Here is a 17,415-nt window from a genome sequence, read left to right as displayed (position 1 = left end):
ACAGGGAATAAGGCTCTTGCTATGCAAGTCTGATAAGTTAGGTTCAATCTCTGGAGCTCAAGTGAAGGTGAAAGACTTCACAAAGTTGTCCCTTTACCTCCACATGCATACTGTGTAGCATACATGACTTCCCACACCCTCTGCTCTCTCACATGCACGTGAATTTAACTAAAACAAAAAGAACAAGAATGACAAAGAGTGAAACAACAAAACCAAAACCAAATCAACTCCCCAAAACATGTGGTACTATTATTAGCACATATGAAAAAGTAATTGTCTGAATTGTCTTAATTTTTCGATCTGCTTAAATCCCATGAGTTAAAATATCTAGGACAGAAGTTATGTTTCATACTGCTATGTTAAAGTACACTACTATAGATGTATAATCCTTCCTTTGTCATCTTTAGATAACACCTTTAAAGTATTCTATAACTTCTTGGTCAGTCTTTAGGAAGAGTGCTTCTTGGAGGAGACTGATATTCAGGTTACCATATGTAGGGCAACCATGCGAATTTTTTCCTTTCCCATGTCTCTAATCATTAGACATGCAATTAGAGATTTCTCTAATTCTGGCTTGGTGAAGAGAGTAGTGCTCATAATACTTCAGTTGTAGGTGCAAAATATTTCAGTATAGCTCAATTAATATGTTCTTTTAGGTTCCTCATACACATCTTAATGAAACTCAACAATTCATTGGCTTAAACCCAGGGTCTCAGACATGTCAGGCAAGTGTTCTACCACTGACACATGTACACACACACTCCATTCTCCCAAATCTGTATAGTCTGTAACATCAATAATAACCTATAGTTGGTTGTCCATGACTGTTGTCTTTTCCCTAGCCTTTTCCTCTGAATTTCAAATTTGAGCTGATCCTTTTGAGAAATAGAATAGCTGTTCCTTTCCACAAATCTAATTAGTGTTTTTTTAAAAATATTCATATTATATTTTGAACTTTTAGTTTATTGCTTTGTTCTAGATTCTAAATAAAAACTTACCTTATGTTTTTTTATATATATACATTAGTAATAACATTCTGTATTCTGGCTCACTTACCTTAATCTTTAACAGATACTTAATAGAAAAATTGGTGGCTGTGGAAGGAAAAATGTTTCTTTTCTACTCGGTATTATTTATAACTGTTGAGTAACTGCTAATTTGGAAGGGTGGTGACTATAAAGTAACCTAAGATTTCAAATGTTTCTTGAAGAGAAATTGTATTTGTATCCATCCAGCATTTAAAATCTCTATGTTTTGTTCAAATTTTCCCTCATTGTTTTCCTTGTATAATCTTTGGAATGTGTCATTTATTCTTTGTGATTTATTATCATTCATTTCATAAGTCTAGTTTGACTTATTATGCATTCTGGTTTTAATTATCCAGTACCAGTGTGTCATTTCACGAATAAAATAAAAATGTTAAACATTACAATATATCCTGTTACAGACTTAAGTAAAAGATGCAATCTTTACTCATGATTATCTACGAATTAACTAACATTACTCTTAGATTCTTACATTTTGTATATTGTTGGTTATTAATCTCTTCTGAGGGTCCTGGTTGTAGTTAAGAGAGTAATTTTTGCTACATATAGTATATGTGGAGAATACTCTTCACACAGAATAATCCTCCAATATATACTTATTGCATGAATAAGTGAATGCTTGGTGTTGTTCTTCCACTTTTTACCTATGTGACCTTCTGATAACAACATGAAGCAAAGCATAAATTATTTTATGTAACCTGTAAAATATGAGTTATATTGCCGGTTTATGGGATTTTATAGGAAGAGCATATGATACTTTCGCAGTTCCTGGCTGTTGTCTTAATTATTTTCCTTGGAAGAATGTAAACCAGAATCTTATCTTAGAGATGACACCAATGACAAACCAAAGGTTTCTATCCAAGTCTCTCTTGGTGAACAAATAAGTTTATTGGACTTCCTCACACAGCATGAGTGAGCAGTTACTTGCAGGAGTGTGGGGCATACCCCCAAATAGCCACTTCACTAAATATTTCACCACAGCATAGTTGATACTGCCCCCACAGCTATGCATATGATGTTCCCTCCTTCAATTAACCTTCAATCTTCTTTACATAGTTGGCTAGACCCTCCCCGAGACCATGTACAGTTTCGGGGAGAATTCATATAACTAGGACTGGGACACAAGAAAGAGCAGTAGGAACCTCAGTTGAGACTCTGATGACCCTTCTTATCCTTTCCTTTTATATGAGGGAGTATCAACAGGCTGGAGTCTTGGAAACTTCTTGTGGGTAACTCCAACTACTCCAATTAAGATGGAAATGGTTAGTATGTCAATATTTCACAACTGTAGCAAATGCTATTTAATTCTCATTATTGAGTACTATTATCATCTAAGGTTATATAGGGACACTGAAGCATAGGGATTTCTTTTTTTCCCCAAGTATTATACAGGAAGTTAAGGAATTGGAATAGTTTTCTGAACTTCATAACCTCTGTTCTAAATCTAACCTCCCTTTGAACTTGGCGGTCTTGTCAAAAAACTTTACAGGTGTTGGTGTATGTGTATGTATGCACAGCACATTGTATGTTTCATATGTTTCTTACTTAGTCTGTCTTTTAATTCTTTGGGAGATAATTTTCCGTCTTAAATTTGTTTGCATATTTTCCTTTACTCTTAAGAATTTCTATCCCCAGGCTGTCTTTATACTGGAGCATAAACATTGTTTTTAAAATAAATTCAAATCTTCTTTTTTGTTTTGTAAGCATCAGTTACATATTTATTTTGCAGAGTTAGGAATGAAACCTGGGGTCTCCCATATTCTAGGGAAGCACTTTACCACTGAACCAGCCCCTGGGTAATTCTTAAACTATTTCCTTTCCTTATTTTTTCTTACTAATGAATTTAGCTTCATTCTTCATCCTTCTTAATTATGGAATGTCTCAGTACATTGTTTGGTTTGAAAATAAGGGATAGGAAGTATAAGTTACAATATATATATATCTTTGTGATAGGAGTGGGATTTAGTTACTTATTTGGGAGAAAACAGGCTTACTGAGTACTGGATGGCAGTCTTGGTAGTGACAAGATACAACCCAATTTTTAAAATAGGCATGTTGTTTGGGGATTTTTTTTTTTTTTTTTTTTTGGTGCGGTACTGGTGGGTAAATCCAGGACCTTGCAAATGTTCTATACTGATCTAAATCCCCACCTCCTACCAGTGTATTTACTAAATCATTTTCAATTGCTAATTACTGGTATAAAATTCAGTTTAAGTCCTATTCTTTCTGTGATTCATGTCCAATGTGAGTACAATATTTTCTCTCTCTGTCTCTCTCTCTCTGTCTCTCTCTCTCTGGTTTTTCAGACAGGGTTTCTCTGTGTAGCCCTGGCTGTCCTGGAACTCACTCTGTAGACCAGGCTGGCCTCAAATTCAAAAATCACCTGCCTCTACCTCCCAAGTGCTGGGATTAAAGGCATGTGCCACCACTGCTGGGCCATGCAATTTTTTCTTATCATATTCATTTAAATTAACCCTCTATGGCCACAAAACCACTCAGCCAAATTGCTTTTCTTCCCTATATTGTTTTTCAAAGTATATAGCCTATGGCAGATCAATTTCCTTGGTGCATGCAGTCTTCTCTGAGACTATGGTATGTTGTTCAAATTTACAAAGATGTGAATCATGTGCACAAGTTATTGGAATTAACGATAAAGGGACATGCCAGAGCATTCTAATTGTTTTCCCCAATAATCTCATTGAGTATTAGGGAAGGGAGCTGAAGGCTCATTGGGAGAGAAGTAGGTAGTGGAAATCTGAGCAGCAACTGAAAGGGCTCACTACCTATCTGCCTACAAAGATTGTGGTCAGATTATGGAGGCACCACAATCTCTTATAAACGACTTTCAACTTTCTTTGGCCTCTACATTAAACGTCTCTTTAAGTTGTAAGAAGGAACTCCTAAATCCCAAGATGGATTGGCTTCAAATTCCCAGCATCAAATTGTCAGAATGCCATTTAAACTAAAACCTGTATTTCAAAAATTCTTTCCAAGGTTGTTTGATGATCAAAGTGCTTTTATCATCCAATGCTGACGTGATGAGACGAAACTGGAGATATTTTGGAGTTCTTGGAACAACTTCAAAGAGTCATAGAACAGAATGTGGAGACCTCTGTTTCCAAGTTTGGAAGGCAGCAGTTTGGCTGAGACTCACTGCAAGGAGAGCCTTCCTTGAAAACATTTAAGTTCTTTTCCTACTTTGGGCTTCTAAAGGCTAGCAGAATGCAAGTTATGCCTTATTCTCAATACGGTTCTCATTTTTCTCCTCAACCCTTCTTTTAGTATATTTGCACTGAAAGATGATTCGAGGTATTTGTAGGAAGTATCTCAGTCAGTTGCCTCCTAATCCTCCCAAGAGCTGTTTCTATACATTTTGAAAGAAGTCCTTTTATTCCCCACCTCACATTTTGTGTTTTGTTTTTGTTTTGCAGAACGAAAAGGCAAAGCACTCTGAGAGACTTGGGAGCAGGGGGAGGAGGCGCAGAGCTCAAGAGACTTCCAGTTAACCTGGTACCTCTTAAGACTTTGGTACCCAAAGCAGCGGACCCTGGATTTAGCATCCTTCCTTGGATCCTCGGTTTTTTTTTTTTAAACAGACGTTGAGCACGTTCCAGCGTCCTCTGTGTGCGCGACACCTCATAGCCACTGGCCCGGGGTTCCTTCCTACCATCTCCCTCGCCCCCCCCTCAGTCTGCGCATGCGTCCTAAGAACCCCCTCCACTCGCGGCCCAGGCTCCGAGTATTGTCGGGGGCTATTCTCTCTCCCAGGAACATGGCGGCGAGTCAGGGAGGCGGTGGGAACAGTGGGGGCGGCGGCTGCAGTGGAGGTGGAAGTGGCGGTGGCGGTGGCGCGGCTGGAGGAGGAGGTGGTGGTGGTGGAGGAGGAGGTGGGGGCACCGGGGCGGGAGGAGGTGGCGGCTGTGGCGGGACCGTGGCGGTGCCCATCCCGGTACCGACTCTTTTCGGTCAGCCGTTCCCCAATGGGCCTCAGTGGCACCCGGGGAGCTTGCAGCCTCAGCACACGGTGAGGAGCCTGGACCGGGCCCTGGAGGAGGCGGGGAACTCTGGCATCCTGAGCCTCAGTGGCAGGAAACTCAGAGAGTTCCCGGGCAGCGGTTACGACCTGACGGACACCACCCAAGCAGGTGACAGGCTCGGGGGGAGGGGAAGCGGGGCCTGGAAGGAGGATGGGGAGTGGGTGGCTGCGTGGCTGCCTTGTTGGAGTCTGCTGGCCCGGCGCGCAGAGGCGGCGGGAGTCCCGGAATCCTAGCAGCCTCCTGTGACTGCAAAGGGGCAATGCAGGCAGCGGGAAAGAGGGGCGCCAGTAGCCCAGGGATGATGGAGAAGCTGGCTGCGATGTTAGGGGCATTATTGTTAAAGAGAGTTGCATGCACACAGGCAGAAGGGACTTATTGACACCTTCCTTAATGCACTTCTTGCAACTCTTGGTCTTATCTTTCCCCACCTCAACTGTGAGTAGGTGGGAGGCGGTGAGGGGGAGTTGAGAACAGACAATGCAGAATATCATACTCTCTACGTATTCCTTGAAGGCATCCATGCCTGCACAAATGGCATAGTCCTTTTTAGAGTCAGGTTTGCTGTTTGTGGTCTTATGGTGGATTTGTTTAATCATCTTAGGGTATTTTTAGCTTCTTTCCCCTCATGTATGCCTTATAGAGTGGTTTCTATTTTATCTTATTTTATTTTTTCATTTTCCTGGCGTTGAGAGGTGATGGTGGCTGGATTAGTATTTGTTGTACTAGCAAATTAAATCATCAATCACTTAAGGGTTTGGTTATTGGGTGAAAGGCAGTCCAGATTTGAATGATGTTAGTTTTAATTTTTATAGCAGAAAACAAAAGAAATGGGCATTTTTGAGAAAAAATATTCCATTTCTGATGGAGTTGATGGTTAATGGATTATCCTATACTCTGTGTTCGTCTTTGTTGTGGCTGGTATTTTTTGCTGTTGTTACGAATTCGCTCTCCTTCTAAAGCTGTGCGGCTTATTTTTAGCTTTGTTTAGGTTTGCTGAAAGTTTTTTTTTCCCTCTCATGATCTTTAATTCTTTATTTATGTATCCCATATACTCTGCTGAAATGAATTATGCACCAAAATATTTGAAGTGATGTAGTGATTTTGAAGCAACATAGTAAGTAAATTCATGCATAGTAGGAAATAGTAAACAACCTTATTTACAAACCAGACAATTTGAGTGCATTCAGTTTCTAGACATCAAATCAAGATGCATGCACTGGCAGAGGATGGAAGAGGAAGAAAACCTCAAATTGAAGCTTCCTAGTCAATAATCCTCTTAGGCGTTAGCCTCAGGAATGCATAATCAAGACCTGATTTTGTATTTTGGAAAGCACATTTGAATGTTTACACCTTTACCAAGAACAGATTGCCCAAACAACTCTATTCACATACCCATGGTGAGGTATTGACAATATATGCTCCTTGGTGTGTTTTTACAAAAGCTTCAAGAAAAATGGCTCCATGATGCATTCTTGTAGGAACTGTTTTTCTTACTGTTTTTTTTTTTTTTAACCCATAAAGGTTCCTTCATTCTACCTGTGGGATAAAGTTTAAGCATCTTAGCTGTCACTGTCTGGCCCCAGGTTAATTATTGCAACCTTATCTCCACAAATGTTCCTGCCTTCTGTTCCAACTAGGTCAGCTTACTGCCCTTCAAATGTGTTTGTGTAATTTTGCCTCATCTTCATGCAAGGTTCTCAGTATACAGGAGGTTTTCTAAGAAGCTGGTTCCATAATTCATAGCAGTCTTCTGTTTCTTTGAATTCCTGGGCACTTATCGTCTTTACTACTTATTTGACATTTCTGGCTTTATTTTCCCTTTATGTTTGTGCCTTGTTCTCTCTGAGGATATGGGGAGCCACTTTAAAGGTATATACTCGTTTAGTGTTACCATTCTATATTGCTTCCTCCTCCTCCCCCTCCTTCTTCTCCTCCTCCTTCCCCTCCTACTTCTCTTCCTCCTCCTCCTATCCCCCTCCTACTCCTCTTTGTATAGTGACATTTCTCACAAACATGAGCATCATTTTATTCAGTTATAACCATTTGCTTTTAAGCCTTTGGTTGGTTTTCTGAGGCAAACCTCAACACAACCCAGAACCATATTTGTTCTTGGTAAACTGTTAACTCCCCATATCTTTTTGTTGGTACTGGTGCTGAAGACTCAGGATTTTGCACATGCTATTGAAGCATTCTGTATCCATCTTAATCTTTATTAGGGTCTACATGGTATACCTTTTGGTGTGTGTACCTGTGCCAGTGCAAACCTGTGCTAGGGTGTGTATGAAAATGTGTAGGCCAGGGGTCAGCCTCAGGTTCAGTGCATTTGATTTTGTTTGAGAGGTGCTCTCACTGCTCTGAAGTTGTCAAGGAGACTAGGCTGGCTGGTTTGAGAACACCGAGGACCCATTTCTCTTCCTTTCTCCAGCTCTGGGGTTTCAAAAAAAATGTGCCCAGCTTTTTTTCTTTTGTATGTAGATGCTGGGGATTAAATTTAGATACTCATGTTTACCTGACAAACACCCGCTGAGTAAGGTGTTTTCATTTGTGTGTTTTCCTCCTTTACTTTTTCATTCTCTTCTGCTTCCTCCTTTGTGTGTGATACTCCTGTGTGTAAACATTCCCTTATAGATGAAGGCACATGGGTGCTATGGCCAGTGTGTGGTCATCAAAGGAGTATCTTGCATATCCGTTCTTACCTTCTACCTAAAGATAGGAGTCTTTTGGACTCTGAGTATTCCTGGCTAGCTGACCCATCATCTTCTAGGGCTTCTGCTGCCTTCCTTCTTATCTTCCTAAAGGAGTGCTGGGATTGCAAATACCTGAGTTACTGTGCCTGTCCTTTACATGGGTTCTGGTGATTTGTACTCCAACTGTCATTCTGTTGACAGAACTTTACCCATTGTCATTTCCCCAGCTTCCCTTAACCCACCCTTTTGAGACAGAGTCTCTGTATTTCCAGCTAGTATTGAATTTACTTTGTATCCCAGATTGGCCTTGAACTTGAGATAATTTGCCTGACTCAGTCTCACCTAATTACAGGCATAAGCAACCATCTGATAGTACTTTTCAAAATAACTCAGCTTTATTATAAGCTATGATGCATATATGAAGGAGAATAGGCAGAATTTTCTCTTTCTTACTTTGGGTTATCTTTGCTTAATATTATACTTTCTAAACCCACCTACTTGCCTCTTAATTTCACTTTTATGAATATCTAAATAACATTCTAGTTTGTATGTGTAGTTACATTTCCATTATCTACACATTTGTAAGTGGATGCCAGTGTTCATTCCATTTCATTGTTATTGTAAATACAGGGGCGATAAATATCAATGTGCAACTCTACCTGGTATATAGTCCTTTGAGGAGATTAGCTGGGTTATATGGTCGGGGTTCTTTTGTTTCATTTTCTGAGGAAATTCCAAACTCATCTCCATACTTATTGTAATAGTATGAATTCTACCAGCAGTGAGTAAGGATTACTTCTCCCCATCCTCCCCCTATAACCCTGTCCTCTCTAACTTTTGCTGTTAGATTTCTTGATGGTAGCCATTCTGACCAGGGTATGTTGAAGTCTCAAAGTAATTTACTTTGCATTTATCCAGTGACTACTGATGTTAAGTACTTTAAAAAATACATTCCATTTGTGTTTCTTCTTCTGAAAAATGTCTGTAGATTTAATTAGCCCATTTGTTAATTAGCAGTTTTAATTCCTAGCCTATAATGTGCATGCATGTGTGTATATATATATATATATATATATATATATATATATATAGTGTATATATATATATGCTGTTAGTATGGGTGTAGTTATAACATTTAGAAAGGCAATAGAGAGAATACAATTAGATGATGATGAGGAAGGATAGGATAAAGTTAAAAGGACACGTGAATCATGAACAGGACATAATGACACTTTTTCTCTCCTGGTTTCAACTCTCTCTCATAGTTTTATAAATTTTTTTTGTGGTATACAAGTGAAGAAAAATGTAATTGAAAGTAAAAGTGTAAATCCCTAAGCAAAGCTTTGTCTCTTCAGAATGATCATTCTGACTATATAGCAGTTCGCTGAGATAGACAAGCTTGGGACTGGGCAAGTGTTTGAGCCAGCTGTGTATATAAAAAAGTAAAGCCGGGCGTGGTGGTGCATACCTTTAATCCCAGCACTCGGGAGGCAGAGGCAGGTGGATTTCTGAGTTCGAGGCCAGCCTGGTCTACAAAGTGAGTTCCAGGACAGCCAGGGCTATACAGAGAAACCCTGTCTCGAAAAACCAAAAAAAAAAAAAAAAAAAAAAAAAAAAAAAAAAGTAAATGTTTTTATTTGTGAGTAATTAGAACAAAGTTATTTTATTTAAAAATCAATAATGTGGTTTTCTTAAAAAAAAACTCAATAAAACAGCAAATTAAAACGGAAAGAAATGCCAAACATTTAATAATTTTTTGTCTTTCAAATGTACTTTCTTTGAGAGACCATATCAAAATCAGGTAGAGTAAAATAGATCTTGTGGTATTATCTTTTTCATTTCAATGAGATATAAGTATGTGTTACTTGTCATCTGTTTGACAAGATTTATCTATGCATTATCTATGAGCAATATTTGTGAATACAGATACCATGTTCATTCTATGTAAATGAAAGAAGGCACCTCAGATTTGAAGACAAATGGAGCATATGTGAGGTTATATATGTACATGTACACAAACATATACATCCAGGTAAATACCGTCTTCTTTAAGATGACACTGCTTGATGGCACTCTTACAGTGTATGTACAATGACTCCTGGCTAATGTTTCAGAACAAAACTGATTATTTAGACAAGCATGAAGTAGTTTATTGGATGGAGGAAGGACTCAAAGAAATGAAAATAGCTAAGATACTATTCTGCTAATTAAACAGTCGTTGGAACATGAGTTAAAAATAGCAGATATGCTATTCTGCTAATTAAGTGGTTGTTGGAAAATGAGCTAAAGCAATATTGAAAATATTTGGAAATCGACAAATTTCCAAAGAAGAAGGAAGGGAAGGCTTTCTGTGTGTTTTTTTTAACTCTCATATATGCATAAGATGAAATATACCAGTGTTTCCTGCTCTGGCTAGACATTAAAATCACAAGGGATTTTTTTTTTTAAGCGCCAAGGCCTTACTCCAGACCAATTAAATTAGGGTCTCAGTGGCCAAGTTTCTTAAACAAAATCTTCCCAGGTGAATTCAATATACAGTCAAGGTTGTCTAAATGTAAACACTTTCAGTTTGAGTGAATGAACGTTCAGACAGAAATTTAGTGATTAACCTAAGGTTACTACTCATCCAGAGGTTTAAAACCCAAACTATGAAGTTTTCAAGTTCTAGTGCAGTGTTATTGTGTGTCTTTATACTCTATGGAATGATCTTACTAGGAACCTATGGTTAGTTTTTTCCTTTAGTTTTCTTGGTTATCCCAGCCGTATAGCTCATCCTCTTTGTAAACTTTACATAGTGTCCTCCAATTATGTAGCCATGAAGCCTTGTTGCCTCTAAAAGGCTTGCTAAGATGGAACATGGCAAGAAGACAGCTGTTGGCAGAGTGTATCTTTGGTGTCTTTTTCCATTTTTCTCTGCATTTATGTCTGTGACTTGTGGATCCCTCCTGTCAGTTTTCATTTCTACCTCTGTCTCACTTTTCTCCTTTACTGGGATGGAGCTCAATGCTACATGATTATGACAGTTTCTTGAGTAGATTCACATTTAAGAGGAGCTTGTACCTTTCCTGGGAAATCAGCTGATGGTTTGTCCTCATGACCTTTTTGAGTATATCCACTTTCTCAACTCTTAATAATAATAAACCTCTCACCCAAAATGGATATAATAAGTATCCAAAAATTGTTATCGTATTTTGGGAAAGACACGTATTCTCTTTGTAATCTCTCCTTTCATGTGGCCTGCTTATAGACTGTATGAACTTTCTGGATACCATGATAATTTGTTGCCTTAAAATGAATTTAGGCCGGGCGTGGTGGCGCACGCCTTTAATCCCAGCACTCGGGAGGCAGAGGCAGGCGGATTTCTGAGTTCGAGGCCAGCCTGGTCTACAAAGTGAGTTCCAGGACAGCCAGGGCTACACAGGAAAACCCTGTCTCGAAAAACCAAAAAAAAAAAAAATGAATTTATTGCACTGGACAGAGGTGTTGCATACCTTTAATCCCAGCACTTGGGAAGCAGAGTCATGCAGATATCAGAGTTTGAGGTTAGCCTGCTCTAAAAAGTGTGTTCTAGGACAGCCAGGGCTACACAGAGAAACCTTGTTTTGAAAAACCAAAAGCCAACCAAACAAAAACAACAACAGAAAAACCAAGAAGAATTTATTGGTTACCCAAACATATGTTGATCATTTTCACAGCTCTCCCTCCCCCTTGCTACAACTGAGTGGATGTGTTTGAGCCTACTTGCAGCCAGTCCCTCTGATGCATTATACAGTAACTTTTCTGTCCGTGAGCAGATGTCTGTAAAATAGATTTAGGAATTCTTTAGCAGATTGTGCTGTGTCCCGCATAATCACATGTTTTCCTGTAAACCAGGAATTGACTCTAGGATTTCCTACATATGTTGGCTCACCTCTTCAACTGTAGGATATGGTACATTGTATTCGATTGTAAAATGGAGCCAGATAAAAACATCTGACTTAGTCTCATAGTTAAAGGTCTTGCTAGTGCATTCACTGGAACAAGTTTGTGATTTAAAATTTTGACCTGAATCAAGTATCTGCCTTTCTTTATGAAGTGTCTTCCTAAAAATGGAATGTGAAACACATTTTTCAGAGTTGACTCATATTTTAATAACTGTAGATTATGTCTGATTTGCTAAACCTTGAACGGATTTACTCTAGAACAAATTCTATAGTGATCCCTTAATGTCTTTTACTTTTTCTGCAAGTTTGCAAAGTTAAATAAAATTTTAGCTTGAATTGGAAGGTGTAGTCATTGTTAAACTAATTCAATTTGTAACTCTTCATATATAATGTATATATTCTATTTTATCCTATTAAATATGCTTTGACATTGTTTGCTATTGGTAGAATACATAGTACTTCTTGTGTTTGCTGTGGAGTATATAGCAAAGTATTGGTTAGGAATAGCACAGTGAAGTATCCACTGGGAATGTTTTCTCCTTATTGTAGAACTATTAATAGAAATATATAGAAGTTACTTCTTGTGAAAGTACATACTTACTCAACTTCATAGCTATCATACATTTTCCATGTCAGGCCATGTTTTATTTACTCACATAGCCTTTCATGCCTTTATGTTTGAAAACTTTAGAACAAAATAATTACTATAAGAAGTTTAACTTTGGAGACATGTTCAGTTGTCTAGAAAGAAAGGAACCTAGCATGTATATAGATGTACATCTGCAATACTATCCATCTGAAGGCTAAGAGAGTAATGTATTATTTCTTCTATTTTGGGTGATTATAATATAATTACACTTCTCCCTTCCCTATTCTCCTTCCAAATCCTCGTATACTTACAACTCCCTACTCTCCTTTAAATTGATGGCCTCCCTTTTCAGTATATTATTATTGTATGAATATATATACACATACACATTCCTAAATATAACCTGTTTAGTCCATGTAATGTTGCATGTATGTGTGGGTATCTGTGTGTGGTATGTGTATGTGTGAGTGAAGGGCAGTAATCACTATGAACTATGGATCCATCTTTCTATCCCCTAGGCAGCAATATCTTGAACTTAAGGCTAAATAAAAGTACATAAGGCATAAGGAAACAATGTCAAACCAAAAAAAAAAAAAAAAAAAAAAACTCCAGAAAGATTGGTATCTCAGTATTAGAATCCTTGCCTAGCATGCATAAAGGAAGCCCTGTGTTTGATTCTGGTGTAAATAACCAAAGATAGGCTACATATTTGAAGTACAGCATAAATACACACAGAAATGGATAGTTGGGATATCCTGTATTTGGATGGAAAGTGTTGCTTAAAGTTTAAATTTTTATGTTTCAATTTAGATTAGTTATAATTAGTTAGGGTTCTCTAGAGGAATAAAACTGATGGGATAGATGAATATGTCTATATGGGTTATATATAATATTATATAGATATTATAACTATAACTAACTATATGATTATTACTATATATGTATCTATCTGTATATATATATATATATATATCTTTCTATCTATCTCTATGTGTGTCAATCTATCTATTAATCTTCCTATATATCTGAGTGTATTGCAGGCTGTGTGTGGTCCAGCTAGTCTAACAGTGGCTGTCTACTAACAGAAACTCCGAGAATCCAGTAGTTTTTTAGTCCATGAGCTGGATATCTCAGCTGATCTTCAGTATATGCCAGAATCCCAAGAAGTGGGTTCTAATGCCAGTGAAGGAAAGAACTTGCTAGTGAGAGTGAGAGCAAGCAGACAAAGAGCAAACACTTTCTTCTTCTATGTCCTTCCTATAGACTGCCACCAGAAGGTGTGGCCCAGATTTAATGTGGATTTTCTCCGCTCAAAAGATCCAGATGTAGTTTGGGTCTTCCCACATCAAATAATTCAATCAAGAAAACTCTCTCAAAAATATACTCAGCCACTCAGACTTTAGTTCATCCCAGATGTAGTCAAGTAAATAAACATCATACTTGGGATAGTTTATATGGCATTAGAAATAGGTGATCAAGACCACTGACAATGAAAGTAATGTTAGGTATACCTTTCATAAGAACTAAGTATTGAAGAGTTATAGCATACTGACTTTCTGGGGCATAGTATTCAAACTCTAGTAAATTCATTGAAAATGGACATTCTCTCTGCTCAACCCAGTAGCTCACTCTGAATGATACTTAAACTCGGTGATGATGAACCTCATGCCTTGGGGATTCATTATCAGCATGGCACAGGAGATGAAATCTTGGCCTTGGGATGTAAGTCAGTTGATACAATGACTGCTTAGCATTCAGAAAGCCCTAGGTTCATTCCTCAGTATAACACAAACCAGTTATTGTAGTGCATGCTTATAACCCCATCATTCAGAGAGGAAAATGAGGGTCTGAATATCAAACCTTGAACTGGCTTGATAGTGAATTGGAGGCCAGCCTCTGTTACAGGAGAACCAGTCTCAAAATGGAAACAAACAAGCAAAGCAGTACAAGCAATGCCACTAAGAGAGTCAAATTATAACTGTTTCTCTTTTTCCCCATGCTTGGATATGTTCAGATAGTTGATGAAGCATTGTAATTCTCTTGTAGAATCAGTTTTTGGAAAATTTTAGAGATTTCTCTACATTCCCTTTATAGGACAAAAATCCACACCTTACACTCCAGAGTACCATTTAATGTATTTAATGAAAATGGTATGGGGTAATTTTATAACAAGTCAACTTTAAGTGTCAATTTCCGCTTGTGCATTCAGTCTAGTAAAGGTCAAACTTTAACCAATTTTGGTTTGGGGTACTATGGATTGAACTCAGAGCTTTGCACCGTTGATTTGTTTTTACCTTAATCCCAAACACTAAGTGTTTGTTTAATCTGTTTCAAAGAGATTTAAATTTGTAGAATTTCACTTACATAAAACCAGTGTATGGATTATACTAGATAACAGTTCCATATTTTCTAATGTTATTTGAGGTCATGTGAAAGAAAAGTTTTGATATGAGAGTTTTAATAAAAAATTTTTTTCCTAAACAAGATTTACAGACTGAGCAGGTTGTAGTTAGGTGTGTGTGTGAGTATGTTACTAAAAACAAACAAACAAAAACCCAGATGAATCTCAGAAACTTAATATTGGATAAGAAAATATAAAAGTTTCTACAGTTAAAGAAAACATAGTATTAATTGGGTTTCACTTTTTAAAGCTTTGAGACAAAGAATAAGAAAATGGAACTCTGAAATGTTTTGTTAAGACAGCTGACTGGTTTGAATGTGCTTTAGCAACCACTGACAATCATAGTTACACAATGCAAAGCATTAGTCGAACAAGGACTGCAAACATGTCTGATTGTAACAATTTGGGGGTGGTGCTGATAACGACATTTAGTAATCAGAGATGAGGGATGCTGCCAAGCATCTTTCAGTGAAAAGAACAATCCCCATAATGAAGGAAAAAATGAAGGTATTTTTCTTTCCCAAAGCATCAATGGTAACTATCATTTCTGAACCTTAACTTTGAAGAAGGTTAAGTGTTGTAAGTGAAAACAGTGTGCATTGCTTGATTAGAGGTTGGGGTGACATTTGATTGGACTATAGGCACATTACAGGGAGCTTTAGAAAGAATACTTTGTCTCCATATTTGCTCCCGTGAGTATTTTGTTCCTCTTTCTAAGAAGGACCAAAGCACCCAAAATTTGGTCTTCCTTCTTCTTGAGCTTCATGTGGTCTGTAAATTATATCTTGGATAGTCTGAGCTTTTGGGCTAATATCCACTTATCAGTGAGTGCATACCATATTCGTTCTTTTATAATTGAGTTACGTCACTCAGGATTGTAGGAGACAAAATGAAGAGCAGAGACTGAAGGAAAGGCTACAAGATACTGTCCCATCTGGGGATTCATCCCATATACAGTCACCAAACCCTGACACTATTGTGGATGCTAAGAAGTACTTGCTGAAAGGAGCCTAATATAGCAGTCTCCTTAGAGGTCCTGCCAGAGCCTGAGAAATACGGAGTCTGATGCTAGCAGCCAACCATTGCACTGAGTGTGGGATCCCCAATGGAGGAGTTAGAGAAAGAACTGAAGGACCTGTGGGGGATTATAATTCCATAGGAAGAACAACAATATTAACCAACCAGACCCCTCAGAGCTCCCAGGGACTAAGCCATCAACAAAGGAGTACACATGGCTCCAGCTGCATATGTAGAAGAGGATAGCCTTGTCAGGCATCAGTGGAAGGAAAGGTCCTTGGTCCTATAAAGGCTTGATAGATGCCCCAGTGTAGTGGAATCGTGGGTGGGTGGGTAGAGGAACACTCTCATAGAAGCAGGGGTTTCTGAGGGGGATGGGATGGGGGTTCCCGGGAGCAGGGAAACTGGGTAAGGGGATACCATTTGCAATGTAAATAAATAAAGAAAAATTTAAAAAAAAGAGAGAAAAGAATGCTTTGGCTTAGAAAGAGGATCACATAGAATCTTACTGAATATGGACATCTCAATATTGTCTCAAACCCAGCTTATCAGATGACAAGCTCTTGTTGCTGACTCTTGACTCTCTTGTCACTCAGATCAGGAATGTGGGGCTTGTTCCAGCTTCTTTTTTTTTCTCTCTCAGCTTCTCCATCAGTTAGAAATTGGTGCCTGTTCATCAGAGGCTTTTGAATAACTTTCCTTCCTGTCTGTCCTCACTGCTCCTGTTATTCTGGTTCCTCTCCTCCTTGCCTTGAACTGGACCTGTCAATAGTTTCTCACAGTTTCTCATCTGTCATCTTGGCTTCAACGTCATTTTATTTTCTTCACACTTGTTCGACTGTGCTTTGCGTTGTGCAGCTATGATCGTCAGTGGTTGCTAAAACACATTCAAGCCAGTAAGCCGTGTCGTAACAAAACATTTCAGAGTCCCATTTTCTTATTCCTTGTCTCAAAGCTTAAAAAAAAAAAATAAAACCCAAATTATACTTTGTTTTCCATCACTAGTAACTTTAATATTTTCCTTAATTACGTTTCTGAGATTCATCTGTTTTTTTGTTTGTTTTTGGTGTGAAGTGCAATTCATTCTTTTGGGCCACTACACTACACCATACTCTGACTGCAGACAATCGACCTGTAAACATTAAGCATATCTTGTATATATGGAAATCTTTCTCTTTTGTATACTTTGAAATGGAATTGCTAGGTTGTATATCAATCTTCAAATTACTTTACAGTTTATATTTTCATGGAAATCTTGTGCACGCACGCATGTGTGTGTGTGTGTGTGTGTGTGCTTCCTATACACAAACTAGATCAGTCTTGGATTATGTGTCATGTTGGATGAGATGTCTCCTGATGCTCCTCCATAGACATTTCTACAAGTGTTTTCAAACACGAGTCCCCTATATTTAAATATTTTCTAATTTCAAACAGTATTTTTGGAAGCCTTTTCTTTTATTTATTTATTTATTTATTTAATTTATTTATTTATGTGTAAAGATTTATTTATTTATTTATTTTATTAGATTTAAGTTTTTAATAAGAAAAGAAAAAATCTCACAATGCAAAATAAATACAAACGCAATGGGATATATATCTCATTCCTAAAAAAAAAAAAATCACTGTGAAGAAATCACATATAAATTCTCAAGATTGGTGACTTTTTGACATATTGAACCATGAGTCAAAGCATGCAGAATTCATGAAAGGCAGAG

General features: G+C 37.8%; 1 protein-coding gene across 4 annotated transcripts in view; it reads left to right on the top strand.

Annotated features, from left to right (window-relative positions):
- Positions 1–4,793: 4,793 nt before the first annotated feature.
- The window catches only part of Lrch2 (leucine rich repeats and calponin homology domain containing 2), an 89,144-nt gene continuing 76,522 nt past the window's right edge, over positions 4,794–17,415 (top strand). For 2 of the 4 annotated variants that reach the window (XM_021153736.2, XM_029473654.1), the window contains exon 1: positions 4,794–5,191. In XM_021153736.2, coding sequence (XP_021009395.1) covers positions 4,819–5,191 — 373 coding nt within the window. In that variant the 5' untranslated portion in view covers positions 4,794–4,818. Of the gene's footprint in view, positions 5,192–5,241; positions 6,953–17,415 lie in introns of those variants that run through there. The other 2 variants (XM_021153737.2, XM_029473655.1) reach the window with 2 other exon arrangements.

Source organism: Mus caroli, chromosome X (genome assembly GCF_900094665.2).
Source record: "Mus caroli chromosome X, CAROLI_EIJ_v1.1, whole genome shotgun sequence".
NCBI classification, from domain to species: Eukaryota; Metazoa; Chordata; class Mammalia; order Rodentia; family Muridae; genus Mus; species Mus caroli.
The sequence above is the reverse complement of the archived record's forward strand: the minus strand, read 5'-3'. Positions and strand labels throughout refer to the sequence as shown.